Raw genomic sequence first — 19,940 nt, forward strand, 5'->3', positions numbered from 1 at the left:
CAAGAGGTAGGATCTACCCGCTCTCGCTTCCAGAGAATCAGGCAATGGAAGATTACATAAGGGAGGCTCTGAGTCAGGGGTACATACGTCACTCAAAATCACCAGCCGCCTCAAGCTTCTTCTTTGTGGCCAAGAAGGACGGAGGGCTGCGTCCATGCATCGACTACAGGGTCCTAAATAACGGTACAGTAAAATACCGATATCCCCTTCCTCTGGTACCAGCCGCTTTGGAACAGCTCCGAGAAGCTAAAGTCTTCACTAAATTGGACCTCCGCAGCGCGTATAATCTGATAAGAATACGTGAGGGGGACCAATGGAAGACAGCATTCGTGACCCCTACTGGCCACTATGAATATGAGGTCATGCCTTACGGTCTGGTCAACGCCCCCCTCCGTATTCCAAAACTTCATTCATGAAGTCCTCCGGGAGTTTCTTCACCACTTTGTAATAGTGTACATAGATGACATCCTCATTTACTCCCGGAGTGAGGCCGAACATCGCCAACACGTTGCGGAGGTCCTACACACATTGAGAGAACATCACCTCTACCTCAAAGCGGAGAAATGCTCATTCCACCAGAAGTCGATTCATTTCTTGGGATACATCATTGACCAAACCGGTATACGTATGGATGGGAAGAAAATTGAGGCTGTTCTATCCTGGTCAGAACCCACTTCCATTAAGGAGCTCCAGAGGTTTCTTGGGTTTGCTAACTTTTATAGACGGTTTATCAAGGACTACAGCAGGATTACATCACCTCTCACTAATCTCCTCAAGGGTAAACCCAAAGGACTGGAGTGGACCAAAGAAGCAGCCGCAGCCTTCCGCCTTCTTAAGAAGGAGTTCACAAGGGCCCCACTCCTGACTCATCCTGACCCAAATCTTCCTTTCGTGGTGGAAGTGGACGCATCCACCACCGGCGTCGGGGCAGTATTATCCCAACATCATGATACACCGCCCCGACTGCATCCCTGTGCCTATTTCTCTCGGAAGTTGAGCCCGGCGGAGCAGAATTACAGCATAGGAGACAGGGAGCTTCTAGCAATCAAGCTAGCCTTGGAGGAGTGGCGTCACTGGTTGGAGGGAGCCAAACATCCGTTCCAGGTGATCACAGATCACAAAAACCTCCAATATATCAAAGAGGCCAAGAGACTATGTCCACGTCAAGCCAGATGGTCACTTTTCTTCTCACGTTTTGATTTCTCCATTTCCTATCGTCCAGGACCCAAGAATCTAAGAGCAGACGCTCTCTCTCGTTTACACGAGCATCACGATCATGAAGAACTCCCAACGAAGATTCTTCCCGAACACATCTCCATTTGTCCGATCACCTGGAACGCTCCTCCAGTCGTTGCCACTCCGGAAGCCCCTGCTCCGCCGGGATGCCCTCCTCATCGGCAGTTCATACCACCTGAACACCGGGTAGATCTGATCCACTCCTTACATACCTCGCTAGGCACTGGACATCCAGGGATCAACAATACTCTCTCGCTAGTATCCCAACGATTCTGGTGGCCAAACATGGCAAGGGATGTGAGGCAATATGTTCAGGGCTGTAAGGACTGTGCCCAATCCAAGAGCCCACGTCATCTACCCGCTGGAAAGCTCCATCCCTTGCCGATTCCGAACCGTCCCTGGTCACACCTAGGAGTGGACTTTATCACTGACCTCCCCTCGTCAGAAGGTAATACCTGTATTCTAGTCATCGTAGATAGATTCTCAAAGTTTGTCAAACTAATCCCTCTGAAAGGTCTTCCCACAGCCTTTGAAACAGCCGACAATATCTTTAATCAAGTCTTCAGGTCATTTGGTATTCCAGAAGATATTGTGTCGGACAGAGGTCCACAGTTCATCTCACGTCTATGGAAAGCCTTCTTCAAGCTCCTAGGTGTGGCCGTCAGCCTCTCTTCTGGATATCATCCCCAAACCAACGGGCAGACAGAGAGGAAGATTCAGGAGGTGGGACGGTTCCTGAGGACCTTCTGCAGTGGTCACCAGAGCTCCTGGAGCCAGTATTTGGGCTGGGCAGAATATGCCCAAAATTCACTGCGGCAACCCTCCACCGGACTCACGCCATTCCAGTGCGTCCTGGGCTTCCAACCACCGCTCTTTCCCTGGGATGGCGAACCATCTGATGTCCCCGCAGTGGATCACTGGTTCCGGGAGAGCGAGAGAGTCTGGGACGAGGCTCATCAACATCTGCAGAGGGCAGTCCGTCGAAGCAAGGTAACCGCCGATAGAAGAAGGTCTGAAGAACCCAGATACACACCCGGACAAAAGGTGTGGCTATCCACCCGGGACATACGCATGCGACTGCCCTCTCGCAAGTTAAGTCCCCGATTTGTTGGTCCCTTCACCATCGTGGAACAGGTTAACCCCGTCACCTACAAACTACAATTACCCTCTCACTACCGTATTCACCCTACATTCCACGTATCACTCCTGAAACCCTATCACGATCCTGTTCTTCCCTCCACAGAGCCTGACCACGAAGAGGAACCCCCTCCTCCACTGCTCCTAGAAGAAGGAGCCGTCTACGCAGTGAAGGAGATCTTGCGTTCCCGACGTCGTGGTGGCCAGTTGGAGTACCTGGTGGACTGGGAAGGGTACGGCCCCGAAGAAAGGACATGGGTTCCCAGAGCTGATATTCTCGATCCTAGTCTCATGGTGGAGTTTCATGAGAGCCACCCTGAGTTCCCAGCGCCTAGAGGCAGAGGGAGACCACCACGGCGTCGGAGGTGTCGGCCCTCAGGAGCGGGCCCTGGGGAGGGGGGTACTGTCACGGATTGGTCAGGCTCTCACGATCCCCACTCACGAAGATCACCATCACCTGACTTCTAATGAGCACACAGCTGCATCACATTCACGAGCACCAGATAAAAGCACAGCACTCCAGTCGCTCATTGTCCGGGCACGTCTCGACGAAAGCGGACAACTGAGCGACCACTCAGCGTAGTCATCCTCAGCTAAAACAAACGCTTTACTTACCTGTTCTCTTTGTATTCCTCCTAGTCTTCCTGGTCCACCCGAATCGTCCTGTCTTCCAGTCCTTCCAAGTCTGTGTCATCCTCTGTCAGCTGTATCTGGTGTGTGCTGTCCATCCTCGTGTATTCCTGTTACCCAGCCACGGAGGAAAAGACCCCAACATCATTCCTGATCCTCCTGGCTATCCTTCATGTGCTCCTTGTTGTCATTTAATAAACACCCTAACGTTTCCTTACCTCTGTCTCCTGTCCGCTTCATAACACATGCATGCATTCTGAATGTGTGCGTGTACCTTGTAGATCTGCAAGATATTGGGGAAAAATCAGACTTTTTTTTGTAATATATTGCGATGTGAATACAATTTCAGCAGATGACTTGAATAGCTCTTTTTGGAAAAAAAAAATCTTCAATTTAGATTGATTGGAGTGATTTTGTAAAAGTGTGATTCGTGTATAAAAATAATAAAGAAATTGCATGCAAGAATAATTGCAATAGAGAAAAGAAAAAGTATCATACAGTATTCAGGTACAGAAATGTAATAATTAAATGTAAAATAACACTACATAGTCTTCATTGTATTTATAATTCAGTAAAATTATTTTTCATTACAGTTAGTAAGTTGAATGCTTTAAAGAATGCTCCTGAAATGCCTTTAAAACAGAGACAAATGATTTTATTGACATTTTAGTAGTTTGAAGTAAGAAATAATATAAAAAGAAATAAGTCTGTAAAATAACATTCATTCATTTTCCTTCAACTTTGCACAGCGGAATGAACCACCAACTATTCCAAAATATATTTTACACAGCAGATGCTCTTCCAGTTGCAAGCCAGTACTGGAAAACACCCATACACACTCGCATTCACACACACTCACACTATGGCCAATTTAGTTCATCCAAATGACTTATAGCACATGTCTTTGGACTCTGGGGGAAACCTGGAGGGGGAAACCGGGAGGAAACCCATGCAAACATGGAGAGAACATGCAAACTCCACACAGAAATGCTAATTGGCCTAGCTGGGACTTGAACCAGTGACGTTCTTGCTGCAGAGATGGCAAAAGTACACGCAGCCTTGACTCAAGTAGAAGTACAGATACTCATGTTTAAAATGACTGGTAAAAGTACTGACTACACTTTTGTACTCAAGTAAAAGTAAAGAAGTACGTCCTGAAATATACTTAAGGAAAAATAATTCATTGCTATACCTCAAGGGCGTAGAAGTGGCATGGATGAGGGGACATGTCCCCACCAATATCCAGAAATTACTGAAATGTCCCCACCAATAATTTAATTGCCTTCAAAATTAAAATAATGCTCTGTCAACCGTTAGTAACCTAGATGTGCTCAAAGGGTTAAATCCATAATAGATAATAGGGATAAAATGGTTAAACTGCATCACATACCTCTCTAAATTTCTGTGCATTCATACCCAAAAGCCAGATTACAGTAAAATCATGTGAATTGACTTTTGCAGCATAGTACGATTTCAATTAATTGTTATTTAAGTGTTTACTGTAAATGTTTTTAAAAGCATGAAACAGAATTTGTGCTGTTCAATACATGTGCTCTATACGTCCCCAACTATATCAAGAGCAAATCTACACCTTTGCTATACCTGTTTTAGTTTCAGGGTGGTAACTACACTGCACATCATGTGTACATATACAGTAGCCTGTAAAACTAAAGTGGCTTTCCCTGTACATTATCGACAACAATATAGACTTTATTTACACCTGTTATGTTGTTAATGTTTAAATCGAAGATTTAAATGCATTCCCACTGAAGACGCACTTAACAAATGAATGAGGTGAACAATAAATCTTTGAGCGAGTCATTCCTAATGAGTCAATTCATTTATAAATGAGCCGTTTTGAAAGAATCTGAATGAACAATTCAGTGACAAAAATGCAGATTTGGCGCCACCCATTGGACATTTTGGTTTATATTTACAGTTTTTCTCAGTGGCTTTGGTGCATTTTTCACAACACTATTTACATTTGCACAACAGTTAAAGAATTTCTCAAAACAATTAGTCATTTGTGCAAAGTAGCAGTTTCTCATTCCTTCCAACACATTGGGCAGTGCTTTTGGACATGCATCAATTGCTTCCATACAACTCTTTGCTGTTTGTAACATTTTCATTTGCTTATGTCATGTCAGTCAAAATTAACTAAACTTGTGAATGCTGAATAGTCATTCCATATAAAACTAATAGTCCTCATTTCATTACTTGAGTCATTACATACAAAAATTTCGAACTAGTTGTCAAAATCTGTCAAGCAAATTGTATATATATATATATATATATATATATATATATAATTAGCTTTTTTTCCTGAAAATGTCTACTAAACTGAACAATTACATGAATGATTTACAGACCTATATATGATCAGTTCCACTATGTATTATTGTTTACAGTTGTGCACAGCTCTACCCAAAGGAAGTTTATGTTTGTTGTAAATTATTTGTATTTATTCTTTTGTACAATGCTGTGAATAAATTGCAAAGAGTATATGCAGTAAAATGTGAAACATACTCAGTGTCTTGTTCTCAGATACCTCACTAAATGCAGTGATGTCTAACATTATTGTAGTTTTCAAATGGCTGTTGTCAAAATCTGTCAAGCTAATTTTATGAGACTTTTTTAAGTCTTTTTTTTTTTTTTTTTCAAAATGTCTTTTAAATTAAACAATTTCATGAATGATTTACAGACCTATGTATGATGTAGGTTCAGTTCCAATATATACTGCAATTTTTTTTTACAGTTGTGCACAGCTCAAAGGTAGATTATGTTTGTTGGAAGTAAGGGTGTATTTATTCTTTTGCACATGCTGTGAATAAATTAGAATTGTAAAGAGCAAATGCAGTAAAAATGTGAAACACATATTCAGTGTCTTGTACTCAGATACCTTACTAAATGCAGTGATGTCTAACTTTACTGTAGTTTTCAAATGGCTGTGCAAATAGTATATAGTGCTGTCTTGAGCATTTTAGGAAGTGTCACTAAAATCTGAATTTTTTGCAATGAAAAAAAGTAGAGAGGAAACCGTCATAATGAAAACATGACAAAGCCATTTGACTATCTTGTTCATAAACAATGATGTCAGGAATTTTCATCTTGATGACACTGACACATCAATACTTGCTTTTGAGGAATGAGCTCTCCATTTTGAGCAAGTGACACGCTTTTGCAGGTTATCAACTAGGTTTTGCAGTTTGTACTAAATGTAAATAGTGTTGAGAAATGCACCAAAGTGACTAAGAAAAACTGTAATGTAGCCTCTAATAAAAAAATTACAATGTTATATTTTGATATTTGGCATTTGGAAAAATCTGATCATTAAAATACATATAAATTTAAGGTTAAATATGACATCTAAGATGTAAATAGATGACATTTAAGTGAGACAGCATTTCAGTGTTATAACTGTAGTATAGTATTTGAAGCAAAATATTTGAATGGTATGTTTGTCTAAAGCCCATAATTATAATAATAAATATTTCTTTTCGAATACTATGCTACTGTATATGCTGCTTACTATAGAATATTACAATAAATAGCACCTTATATAATTTGATGAGAAGTATGTGCATGCAAATATGTAATATACCACAGATGTAGTGGTGGAACAGCTTAAAATGCAACTGTCAAGTGTTTAAAGTCATTAAAAGAGCTTAAAGACCTCATTATCCCTCAAAACACTGAAAACATAAATAAGTTTGATTATCCAATGAGATGTTGGCTAATTAAAATAAATGTATGAATTTGGTTCACTGAAACACGCATATTTATTACATAAGCTAATGAAAATAACTGACCCCCTATATAGTCCCCTATAATTCAAACCCTGTCTACAGAGTATATACACTGTAAAAAATGTAGGGTTACACACAATTCATTCATGTTGTCCCAACACAAATTGATTAAGTTATTGGGGATTGAACATAAAAAATAAAGTTCTCCCAATGAAATCTCTGAAATTGTGATGTTTCAGCTCATTTTAATTAAGTAGTTTGAACAAGTTAACATTTTTTTTTGTTGTGTATAATAGCTACACGGTAAAACTATAAAACAGTATAAATAATGTACTAGGAAATATGAAGCCATTGGAAACAAAAGGAATAAATCTCAATGCATAACGTTTACATTTAGTCATATTATAAATATATATATTTAAAATTATATATTTGTGTAAAATTATAATATATATATATATATTTAAAAATAGGGAAGCTGTTTTCTGTAATATTTTTTAGTATTATTATTTTAATAAATGTGATTTACTTCTGTAATTCAAAGCTGAATTTGCAGTACCCGTTAATTAATCTTAAGTATCACATAATTGGCCTACTTTTTAAAAAAATATTTCAATTTATTTTGTTGCTTTGTTCTAGAAGCCACAAAGATTACTCCCTGTCAATAACCATATGTACGAAAACAAATCGAACCCTTTGATGTCACATTTACAACTCAGATAAAGGAGTTCTACGCAACCCTTGGTTGTGCACTCAAGAGCGCACCGCTATCTCTGCGGTGTGACGTGAACATGAGGGGCGGGTCCAGCCTACTAAATTACCCTTACTAAATTCATTCATAGCTTACACATAAAGCAGGCGGCGGCAATACCGGTGCGTCTCCTGAAGTAAAACAGCAGTCCGCATCGTCCGTGTTTTCAGGAAGAGACGCAGAGGTAAGAATCTTAAATGAATCGACTATATTTTAAGAAGCCGCATGAGATTGAATGTGGAGCTCCGGTTTAAGTAGGTGAAAGTGCACCACAGCCTGATATATTCTTGTCCCGTGGTTTGACACAGACGTCCTTCTTAAAAAAACAGACACACACACAAGGTGATATTGGACATCAACGCAGTTTTACCTCATTGAATAAAACAAAAATAAATGTCATTGACGTTGCGCAATAACTTTTATGTTTATTATAAGTGCATGTTTGTTGACATTCTGACATCCAAGAGCACCTGGTGAATGTCGCACATGGTATGTGAGGGGCATCTCCAATGCAGCTAATACGTTACAAGGACGTTCAGATTGAGCGCGAAAAACAACCGCTGCTTTGACAGATGTTTGATTTCTTTATTGATTACAATATTATCATATCAATATTGCCAAGTGCTTCTTTTTACGTTATAGTTTCGATTGGTTTTGGTTTATTGCGAACTATTACGCAAAACTAATAAGCTAGCTTAGCTATTATGTATTATGTAGCTATCCAGCTATTAATATTAACCCATATTTCGTCATACATTAGGGTTCATTTACTCAACCTTTTGTTGATCCATTCTCTGTGACACTTATGACCGACAGCATAATAGTAATTGTATTGATAAATAATAATAATTATTATTATCAAAATAAACATTGAGTAAAAATGTAAATATGTATTTTCAGGTTTTGGTGAACTATCACTTTAATTAAATAGTTCGCCGATAGAGCAGGAACTATATGCAAACAGCTATGCAAATATATGAATAGTCGACAGTTCCCTTTTCTGTTGGATAATAAAGTAACTCGTTATTTTCTATCTCGCGTTTGTTGTGGTAGAATGTGTAATGCAAGCTTTAAAACGGAGTGTGACCCATAATGGCGTTCAGCAGCGTGTATCATCAACACAGTCCTGTGTGTGGCGTCGAGCGGCGCGTGACCTTTCCCCTAGTTTCCATCTGCGTCACGTGATCACTCTTGCTTGGGGGTTGAAATATGACTTGCTAATACATAACATAGCACCTTTTTAAACAATACTTGACCTTCACAGTTTTTTTAATTAATTTGAATAATTTGATGACCAGTTCGTGGTCATAATCTTAAACTTGTGGTAATATTGCAGGCTTGACAGGTTGTGGAGCTGTGAAGTCTGTGTAGAGCTTTAATTGTATTAATTATTTAGTATAATATTGTATTAATGATTTATGATTACACATAAGAATTAATAATATTAATATAATGTAATACTAATATTAAATAATAATTATAAATATTAAAAAGTAATTATTATTAGCATTTGTAGGTATTATTATTGTATAATAACAATACACAAACATTTAAAATAGTATGTTTCACGGATTATTAGTTACTATACTGTCAAATAGAAATGTCAGGTTATGACCACAGTTCTGTGAGGGGTAATAGAATGCTATGTGAGAAATCAGTCCAGTGGTGCGGCTGTCTGTCACCACGTAGCGTGAAGTGGTAAAATAAAGAAGATACTACAGTGAAGGCTTGAACCAAACAGTGTTAGCTCGCTTCTAATTGTCCGAATCAAGTCAATTGCAAGGAGGGTTAACTGGGCAACACAGTGTCTCATTCTCTCCCAGGGATTGTTAGTTGTATCCTGAAACTTTTTTTTTTATTTTAAATAAAAACAGGCTTAGATTTGTCCACCTGTCAGGTTTTGTACCATATAGGGCAAAAGAATAGAACGTGTGTTTGGATATAGCTCAGTTTTTTGGCCACACTTGGTTATTATTGTTAATTTATTTGTTTGTTGGTAATTAGAGCTAAATTTAGAAATAGTTGAAACAAATCTTTGTGCTTATAAAACGAAATTATATATGTAGGCTAAGGGATGTCTTCAGTGGAGTGCGTACAACACCGTTTCCTTATCCACAAAGTGAGTAAAGAGTAAAAGTGAAGAGAAAGAGAAAGTAAAAAGGCCGAATGGAGAAGGCTCATTCTTTATCCTCGGGCTGCAAATGGTCAGTTTTTCCATGTACAATGTGCCATGGCGCGATGCAACTGACTCTTAAAGGCAATGAGAGATGAGTCTCTGATTGGTTTAAAGCACGTTATGCTAAAAAAAACACAGTATTTTTCCATCCTCAAAATAGCAAAAGTGGATTCTTTAATTTGATAGGACAGTGGAGGTTACAGACAGGAAAGTATTGGAAGCACAGAGGGAAGGGTTGGCAAAGGACCTCAAGCCTGGAATCGAATTCGGGTCGCCGTGAATACCATGGTGCTATATGTCTGCGCACTTAACCATCAGGCTATTGGCCTCAACAATATTGAAATTATTGCAATAAATTGTGCTGCCGTATTCCAAATGTTCAAAAAATGGAAGTATTATGCGCATTTTCTCCAGTCACTCAAGTGTTCCTATTGATACTGTGAATGCATCCAGGAGAATTGTCCTGAGCGAAATGTAACTGGGGAACTTGTCAGGTAATGAAAGCTATTTCAAACTTCTTCCAAATATCCAAGAAATGGAAGCATTTTGCACATTACTTTGGTCATGCAACATGGGATTTACTTTGCTGTAAACTATTTTGTGTTGAGGCACCATGGCAAAGGTCTCATGCACGGCAAGCCCAAAGGTGTTTAAAACTGCTCTAGAACAGTCTAGACAGTTTGAGTTAGAACTTCGATCTTAATTGAATGTAAATTGAATGTAAATTGGTTACAGCTTAAGCATTTAAATTGCATATTTTAGAACTGGAATGTGTCTCTCTTGTTCACCTGCGATCTGATTGAGCATAATGTGTTTTATTACTGTGTAAACAGGGCAGCATCAGTCATGTTAAATTCGCCGTCTCCCTCTTCCTCTTTCTACGAAGTCATCCTTGCCTTTCTCATAGTGATCTTCATAAACTAGCCTACATACGGTGCGTGATAGCCTGGTTGAAAAAGCTGCGGGATGCAGCACGCAGGCGCACAATGACAAAAATAATTTTAAAAAAGATATGAAATAATAAACATTTGAAAACGAAAGTAACAAGTGCAATTTAAAATGTAAGGAGTAGAAAGTACAGATATTTGTGTAAAATTGAAAGAAGTAAAAGTAAAAAGTTGTCAAAAAAATTGTGGAGTAAAGTACTGATATTAGAAAAATCTACTTAAGCACAGTAACAAAGTATTTGTACTTCGTTACTTCCCATCTCTGGTTTTCTTTTTCATATAATGCACAGAGTTTTGAGGAAAAGGACGTTTTCATTTGCCATTCACTGACAGTCGGACAGGCTTATCCAGTTAATCAAACTCCGTCTTTTAAAATCGAAAGTGGACTTAAACAGTCTCCTCATAAAAGCCGGCGTATCAGTGCGCCGTTACATTGAGTTGATTCACAATCACTTTTATTACAAGCATCTTGAATGTGTATGTTCTGAATGCATGATTTAAATGACACAGATTTAAAGTCGATAGGACAGATAGAGCAGGCCCATAGCCAGCCTGGTGAAGGGGGTGGTTCTTTTTTCTCAAAAAGTGGATTCCACTTGGTCTTAAAACCTTTTTTTATTGGTTATTTCCACTTTTTATGATGGCATAGCAGTCAAAATAGGACAAATGAGCGCATGTATGGGACAAAAAATTCTGGACCTTTGTCAGCGTGGGGTGGGTCTTTCGAACCACCCAAACCCTCCCTCTGGCTACGGAGCCTGTAGAGTGTTTCATTTTTGAGGACTAGAGTTTTTAAAAATGACTTTTATGTGTGTAACAGAATGTAATCTAGTCATATATTAATATTTTCAATAATATTCTTGTAGTTATTGTGTAGTCATTTAGGTTGGCAACACAAAAATGCAGATAGTTTGGAAATTTATGCCCAAACGTTTTCAGGTGTGAGTGGTTGTGGTGCAGCGAAATCCGTTCAGTAGTTTTGTAATTGTTTTCAGATGTTGTTGAAACCATATGGTGACTCACATTTGCTTGACCAACATACTTTGGCAATTTGCCATTACCTCTGTGACAAAGAAGTAAACATTGACATACTTTTTATTACTATTATTATTTGTATTACTTATTATGGAAATTATAAACTTGCAAATAATATTTATTTCTTAGGCTTTAAAAACTGTATTTAGACAATTTATTCAAGGCTGTTTCAATGACATTATAAGGTTGCACTCATTGTAAATTAGTGGTTTTGTAGTATACACAGCTAATTTAGCAACATAATAAAGTTGTCTAGCTGGTTTGAGGAAGCATACAGTGTGTTTGGTTCTTCTTTAAACCAGTTTATCTTCTAAAGATTATGCCTCAGTTTTGAAAACAAGGAAAGACAACCCAAATACGCACTTTCTATTGCCGTTTTAGCCTTATATCCGATGATCAAATACCTGAGACCTTCTTTCTTTATTAAACAGACATTGTGTAAACTTTCAAGTTAAGATTGCTCCAAAAAGTCAGAGACCATTTTGACCTATTAAACATTCGTGTGACTCAATGTACGCCAGATTTATGTTTACAATACACACAGCTGTGAAAGAGTCACAGAGGTCAGGATTAAAGTGCATTTTGTAATCTGTTATGCCATGGATGAGGTAGCACAGAACTAAACAAATTCTACGAGACTAGACTACTGATGTTAGGCCTACATTCTTGCATAAATTATTGCAATAGTTGATTTTATTGTCATTTCCAGAGCATTTTATGCCACTGTATAATGATTATACAACAAAAAATAATGGAAATTAGCAGAAAAAATCTTTTCATTCTTATGGCAATTTAAATGTCCTAATAGAAACATTGGCACTGATGGTGTTGAATTGAAAGGTTCCCATAAAATTACTTTAATGATATTTGTGAAAAGGCACTGTTTGCATTGTCACCTTTATGAAAGCGAACTTTAAAGTCTATGTGAAATTAAAATTCACAATGTTTATTTAGGGCTGGCTGAGACAGCACAAAATATGATCATAATATAATGCTTAACATCATTCGGTATTGATAATTGTTGAAATTTTTTTACAATCCATTTAGGAATATTAGGTTTTTTTATTTGTATAACCATTTTTAATATAACAACATTACTAAGGCATATAGTTTTAATAGTCAAAAACAAACAAAAAAATAAATAAACAAAAACATCTTGTCTCTTATGTCCTATAATAAAATAAACATAATTGCTAATAGACACTTAATAAATGAAATGTTACAAAGTGATTAGATGAAGTGTAAATGCTGAATAATCAAAGCAAACTTTAAGGTTGATCAACATCTGTAAGATGTCTATAATAACCATACAGTAAATCACAAACTATTAACAAAACAAATTATGATAATCAAATCTTAGCTTTCAAGTAAAGGAACCAGCCAACCAACGTTATTCAAATACATATTGCGACATTAAAATTGTGAAGTTGAATGACTAAATTATCACTATGCTAAAAAAATATTTCAGATGGGGTGCTAGTGGCTGGGATGCACAAGAAAAGAAACCAAAAAGACACTCTGGTGACATCCTTACATGTTTTTTTATTTACAATCTCTTAACTGCTGCTAGTCATGCCACTTGTTTTCGCGTGTGTTATATTCTGACCTGTGGTGGCGAAACCCAACTTGAGGCCGTTCACATATTGTGTCTAAAAGCACGTTAAATTACAGAAATTTACAGTAGAATAACAGACATTAAATTACAGAAATTTCTTTCAATTTAAATTTCTGGTAAATTTCTGTAATTTAACGGCCGTTATTTTAATTTTTTTTTTTTTTTGGCACCCCAGCTGCTGTTAAAAAAAAGTAAAATTATGGATTTTTTTTACAGTGTACATTTTTGGAGATCACGAATTATGTAGCCAGAAGTACGTATGGCTGCATTTCGCAGAGAGAAGTTGAACACAACGATAGGGTTTGAGTTCGGTTGATCGGTCAGTCATTCAGTCAGTCAGTCAGTCAGTCAGTCAACAGAGGCCTCCGGTGAATATATGTGAGAAGCGCAGGCTCGAATGGCACTTGCTAGAGCAACATGAGATCTTAAAAATCTTACACAGCAGCCTCTGGTGGATTTGTGAAAACAAAACTGCAAAAAAAGTATCTTCTGGCACGTATTTGGCGCTCTCCAGAAGTGTATATAGGGGTACATAATCAGAATGAGCCTGGGTTTGGATATTGGTATGTGAGTAATAGTCACATCACAAGATATGCAATTTTAAGTTTGGATTATAGTTGACCAGGAGCTACAGAATTGTATTTAATTACTGTATTTATATAGAAATTTATACAATTTATGCATTTGTTACGTCCCAAGCAGTCTAGGGTTGGTGGGAACAATAACAATAATGTAAATAAATAAATAAATTAAAAACTTAAATACTCAATTTAGGGTTTTCCCCTTCTCCTGTCCCAACTCACAATAATCACACAAGTTTATCAAGAAATAACAAGGTTTATTTCTTTACTTAAACAACAGAAGATATTAGAAGCATCTCTTCGGAAGGGAATCCAGGCCAAAATAATTAACAAAACGACAGCTAACTTGCGTGGAAATAATCCAAATTTTCCTGCTCAAATAAAAGTACCCCAAATAAAATTACTACAAACTTCCCTTTCTCCCTCGCTGCCACTAACCAGGAGAAAACGTTTTTTTTAAGTAAATGGCGATTCCCAACCTACAGCTTCAATTTAAAATAAAAAATAATGTATAGTTTTAATAAGGGAAAAAGCACACAGGCTCAGATCTAACGGCGAGCAGTTTAGAAAGGAATTAAATTGTCGTTGTCAAATTGTCAGAATCTGGGGCAGAAGATAGGAGACGCTTGGAACAATAGCAACAGCGGCGGCAGCGACGACTGAGATTTGCGACCTGCACCGAGCAGAAAGATCCGAACTTTGTACCTCTCCTCCAACTTATATACACTCCCACTCGCAACACAGCTGGACCACAATCAAGCGCAGCTCTAGAGGGGGAGAGAGAGAGAGAGACCTGCGCATGCTCCACAGCGCGCAACACAACATCAGCTCCAGATGCATAAACAAAACACAAATCTGTATATATATAATATTTATATATATAAAATAAATGAACAAATAATTATTATGTTTTGCTCTTACGTACATTTATCCCATAAAACTATAATATTATATAAAAATAAAATATGGCAATATCAAATTTTTCCAAATCGTGCAGCCCTACTCAAGACTATGCAGTCCTACTTTGAATCTTGTCTAACTGCTGTTTTACTCACCATTGCAGTGCAAGTGTATAGTCAGCATGGCAGAAGCACATCAGGCAGTGGCCTTCCAGTTCACTGTCACTCCTGATGGCATCGACCTGCATCTGTGCCACGAAGCCCTACGTCAGATCTATCTGTCTGGCATCCACTCCTGGAAGAAGAGGTTTATCAGGTTCAAGGTGACCTCAGTGACTTTCTTATCCATCCAGTAGATTAAATAGTTGCTGTTAAAGTAGTTCACGAGCAGTTATCTAATCAGTTCTGAATGTCACCTAAAATGTCAATGTTTAATTGAATTAAAAGATAATTTGTTTATCTGCCCATTTAGTAGTTTATTACCTATGCAATATCAGATATTATTATGTAATACACACACATACGAAAAAACATACTATATATATATATATATATATATATATATATATATATATATATATATATATATATAAATATATGTATGTATGTATGTATGTATGAATGAATGTATGTATGTGTGTATATATATATATATATATATATATATATATATATATATATATATATATATATATATATATATATATACATACATACGTACGTACGTACGTATGTATGTATGTATGTATGTATGTATGTATGTATGTATGTATGTATGTATGTATGTATGTATGAATGTATATATATATATATATATATATATATATATATATATATATATATATATATATATATATATATATATATATATATATATATATATATATATATATATATGCAGTTGATTTATATTATATTATATTATATTATATTATATTATATTATATTATATTATATTATATTATATTATATTATATTATATTATATTATATTATATATTTTTTGTTTTTGTAGAATGGTGTCATGACAGGGGTCTATCCAGGAAGTCCCTCTGGGCTCGTGGTTGTATTGGTTGGTTACATGTCAAGTACGAAATATGCCAAAATTGACCCCTCCCTTGGGATATTAAGCAAGCTGTCGACACACCTACCAGTCAGGTAAACCACTGAAGAACGGTTACTTATAATAGGCATTAGTTATAATGAAAATCAATTGAACAAAATATTTTTTTTTTATTTTGAATAATATAAATAGAAATAAATATATTTTATGACTGAATTCCAAAGTCGTATGATTGTTTGCTTTGTTTTTTTGTGATTTGGTAGTTTGGATCCAGACCAGTCTTAAAAATAACACATTTAAAAAATAAAATTCCTGCACACACAGCATGATTTACATTTACAAAATCAGAACACAGTTCATAAATACATAAAATTTGTAAAAATTTGTAAAATACAAAAACATTTGTAAATTCAAAACACAATTTATAAATACACAATTCTGATTTATAAATACAAAACACAATTCATAAATACACAATTCTCATTCATAAATACAAAACACAGTTCATAAATATGCAAATCCAATTCATGAATTCAAAACACAGAGCATAAATACACAAATCCAATTTGTAAATCCAAATCGCAGCTCATAAATACGGAAATCCAACTCATAAATTCAAAACTCAGTTCATAAATACACAAATCTAATATGTAAATTCAAAACTCAGTTCATAAATACACAAATCCATTTCGTAAATTTTAAACATAATTCAGAAATAAGCAAATCCAATTCGTAAATTCAAAATTTTGGTAATAAACTCAGAAATCCAATTTGTAAATTCAAAACAGTTAATAAATTCGCAAATCCAATTCGTAAATTCAAAACAGTTCATAAATACATAAATCCAATTCATAAATTCAAAACAGTTCATAAATGTGCAATTCCAATTTGTAAAATTCAAAACACAGTTCATAAATGCGCAAATCTAATTCATAAGTTTAAAACAGTTCATAAATACTTAATTCGAATTCGTAAATTCAAAACTCAGTTCATAAATACACAAATCCAATTTATAAATTCAAAACGCAGTTTATAAATATGCAAATCCAATTCGTAAATTCAAAACCAAGTATAAATGAATTACAATTACAATAAAAAATACATTATTATTAAATAAATATATGAAAAGTGAAATGAAGTAAATTAATTTATTTTTTGCCAGCTTCATTTACTATTTAAAGGACATCCCACATACATAATTCATATTGATTTGATTTGATTTTTAATCGAAGTACAATCATAGTTATGTATTGTTGTAACTGCAGCATTTTGTTAGAATCTGAGAGCGTTTATAAGAGCACTGCAGTTGTCACCTAACAGCGGTGTTTCCCTGCAGTAAATACATAACAGAAGATGGCCAGCGTATTGTTGGTGGTGTGCTTGTTGGCACGGGACTGTGGATTGCTGTGACTTTCGTTATGAGGAACGCACTCAAGTACTTGCTGTCCTGGCATGGGTGGATGTTTAACCGCCATGGAACTCTGTCCTTAAAAACAAAGATTTGGTTGGTAAGTGTGAAAAATGTGACATTGACGTCAAAAAGGCTAACTGATTTGATGTCAAAATTTTGACGTCTATTAGACATCTGCACAATGATGCCCTTTTGACCACCAAAATAATGACACAACGTATTATAAAATAAGTTTTATTCATCTGAAAGCTTCAATTCCAAATCCACAGTTCCAAAAAAACATGCCAAAAATTGCTTAACAGACAGTCTTGTATTCAATTTTTTATACCAATTTTAGAAGTAAATTCTTTGTTATTCTGATTGACATCAAATTGATTCACATTTTTGACATGTTTTTTTATTTCATTTTGACATCAAGGTGCCCACTGTGTTTTTTTAGAAAGACTATTTTCATTTTTAAGGTAAACAATTCATTGAACATGTTGTAAATAAACCAACTTAGTAAATATTTTGCTAACTCTATATCCAGCAAGAGTCCAAAGTCACTTAATGCACTTGTTTTATGACAGAATCTTAGCACTGTTCCAGTAATGGCAAGCTTCTTTTGAATTCTGTTTTCTCTACGTAACTGTGTCAAAGTGATTGTGATATAGCTCTTCACTAGAACAGGCTTGGCTTTATCATTGGAAAGTATTCCGGCTGGTCTCATGTTTGACTCTTGATCCAATGCTATCGCTATCTGCTCAGGTGTTGGTGAAGTTATTTTCTGGGCCAAAGCCAATGCTGTACAGCTTCCAGAGTTCACTACCACGTTTGCCAGTGCCTCCCGTAAAAGACACCGTTAGAAGAGTAAGTCATGCTTTTTTTCTATTGATTCTTAATATCATCCAGTTTATTAAAAGATCTAAAAAGATTTTTTAAGAGATGCACTGATTGATAGGCCAGAAACTAGAATCTATCAGACCCACGATTGGCATATTTTTGCTTTTATTATAAGAAATTGGGATAAGCTTACTGTTCCTAATGCTAGAACAAAGGTCTCCAACTACCGGCCTACGGGCCATTTACGGCCCGCCCTCCTCCTCCCTCCGGCTCGCAATTGACATCAAAAACAAACCGAGATTCGGCCCACCAAAACATATTTTAGAACCTCTATCATTGTTGTGCAGTCGCGTCTAGCCATTTGTAGTTTTAACCCGCCACCTAGTCGACATTTAAAGTACTGAATTCAGATTAGTTTTTCTTTCATTTTCTCTCAGTGTACAGTCGAGAGTTAACTACTCTATTTTTACGAAAGCTCTATTTTTGTTAATATTCAAGGGTCATTTGATTATAATCAGTTTTATACCACCTGTATTTTGTTGTCCAAACACTTCCTCATGGCTTACATGTTATGCAGGTGGTGTAACAAATATAATAATTTTGCTAATATTCCATTCAAATGGTCTCATTTAATAGATTTTCCTCATACTGTATGCATATTAATATTTGCATAAAAACTATGTACATTAGTAAAGTTGTACTGCTGTTAAAATTGAAATTGCTAAAGTAAATGTGAATATATACTTGTTATAGTTTTACAAAAAAAAAAAAGATATTGAGAAGAACAATTGCCAGTGAAGTCACTTAAGTTACCCAGACTGCTTTCTGCTGTTTTTATGCTATTGGGACAATACAATAGGTTGGGACAGAGTAATACTTATTATGCCTATTTGTAGTATTTTCATAGCAATTTGAACTACCCCTTCAATATGTACAGTTTTGACTGCATATACTCTGTGAAAGAATGACTGAGTGTCTAGCACACCATTATCAATTCATTTTAATTCACCTTTATTTGTATAGCGCTTTTTTACAATGTAGATTGTGTCAAAGCAGCTTCACATAGAAGATCATAGTAGTATCACTGGTGACAGGTAATGCTTGAAATATAAACGTCATGTCTGTTGTCCTAAGATGCATCAATTATGTCAGATTTCCACTTTTTTCTTGTACTTGAATGTAAAACGGCCCTCCTATGAATTGTCAGTCACTTAAATGGCCCCCTGCCGATTTGAGTTTGAGACCCCTGTGCTAGAAGCACTGGAAGAAAATTACAAGTACAGAATTGGGGTGGGATTTTTAAATAAAAAATTTTATTAGGTGAACCCATTGTTTTATAAAACTAGTTATTTTTAGATTGGTACTTTTTATATTATCTCTGTAAATGTAATAAAAAATACATTAATGTTTCTTCTGAGGGGTTCGTTACAGACTTTAATATTAGGTTAAATTTAGGTCACCAGTGTCTAAGCACAATGTTATTTTGATGCCCAATAATGACGTGAAATGACGTTGATATTTGGTTGATTTTAGGTTGTGTTGGAAAGTGACCAAATTCTAACGTCGAGCCAACATCTTAAATCAACATCATATTGACGTCAAGTACTGACATTTATTTGTCAGGTTTGGCAACCAAAATCCAATGTCTGGTAGATGTCAAATTGGTAATGTCTACATAACGTCAAGCTAGAACATCATTAGATGTTGTTGTTAGAAATGTTGTTGTTTTTAGGTTGCATTAGAAAGTAGCCAAAATGCAACGTCTGTCCGATGTTGAACATTGACATCGACCTGACATTGGGTTCTGGTGTCAATGCAATTTTCATTTCCAAACAAAATGCAACGTCCCACAGTGTTGGGGTACAACATCAATCTGACGTCATGTTGACGTC

The 19,940-nt window shown here is 36.1% G+C and overlaps 1 protein-coding gene across 2 annotated transcripts in view; it reads left to right on the forward strand.

The window, feature by feature from the left end:
- Positions 1-7,574: 7,574 nt before the first annotated feature.
- The window catches only part of cpt1ab (carnitine palmitoyltransferase 1Ab (liver)), a 49,691-nt gene continuing 37,325 nt past the window's right edge, over positions 7,575-19,940 (forward strand). For both annotated transcript variants that reach the window (XM_056451372.1, XM_056451373.1), the window contains exons 1-5: positions 7,575-7,684; positions 14,918-15,076; positions 15,768-15,910; positions 17,152-17,323; positions 17,974-18,075. In XM_056451372.1, coding sequence (XP_056307347.1) covers positions 14,936-15,076; positions 15,768-15,910; positions 17,152-17,323; positions 17,974-18,075 — 558 coding nt within the window. In that variant the 5' untranslated portion in view covers positions 7,575-7,684; positions 14,918-14,935. The remainder of the gene's footprint in view (positions 7,685-14,917; positions 15,077-15,767; positions 15,911-17,151; positions 17,324-17,973; positions 18,076-19,940) is intronic.

The sequence above is a fragment of the Danio aesculapii genome, chromosome 25 (assembly GCF_903798145.1).
Source record: "Danio aesculapii chromosome 25, fDanAes4.1, whole genome shotgun sequence".
Classification (NCBI taxonomy): Eukaryota; Metazoa; Chordata; class Actinopteri; order Cypriniformes; family Danionidae; genus Danio; species Danio aesculapii.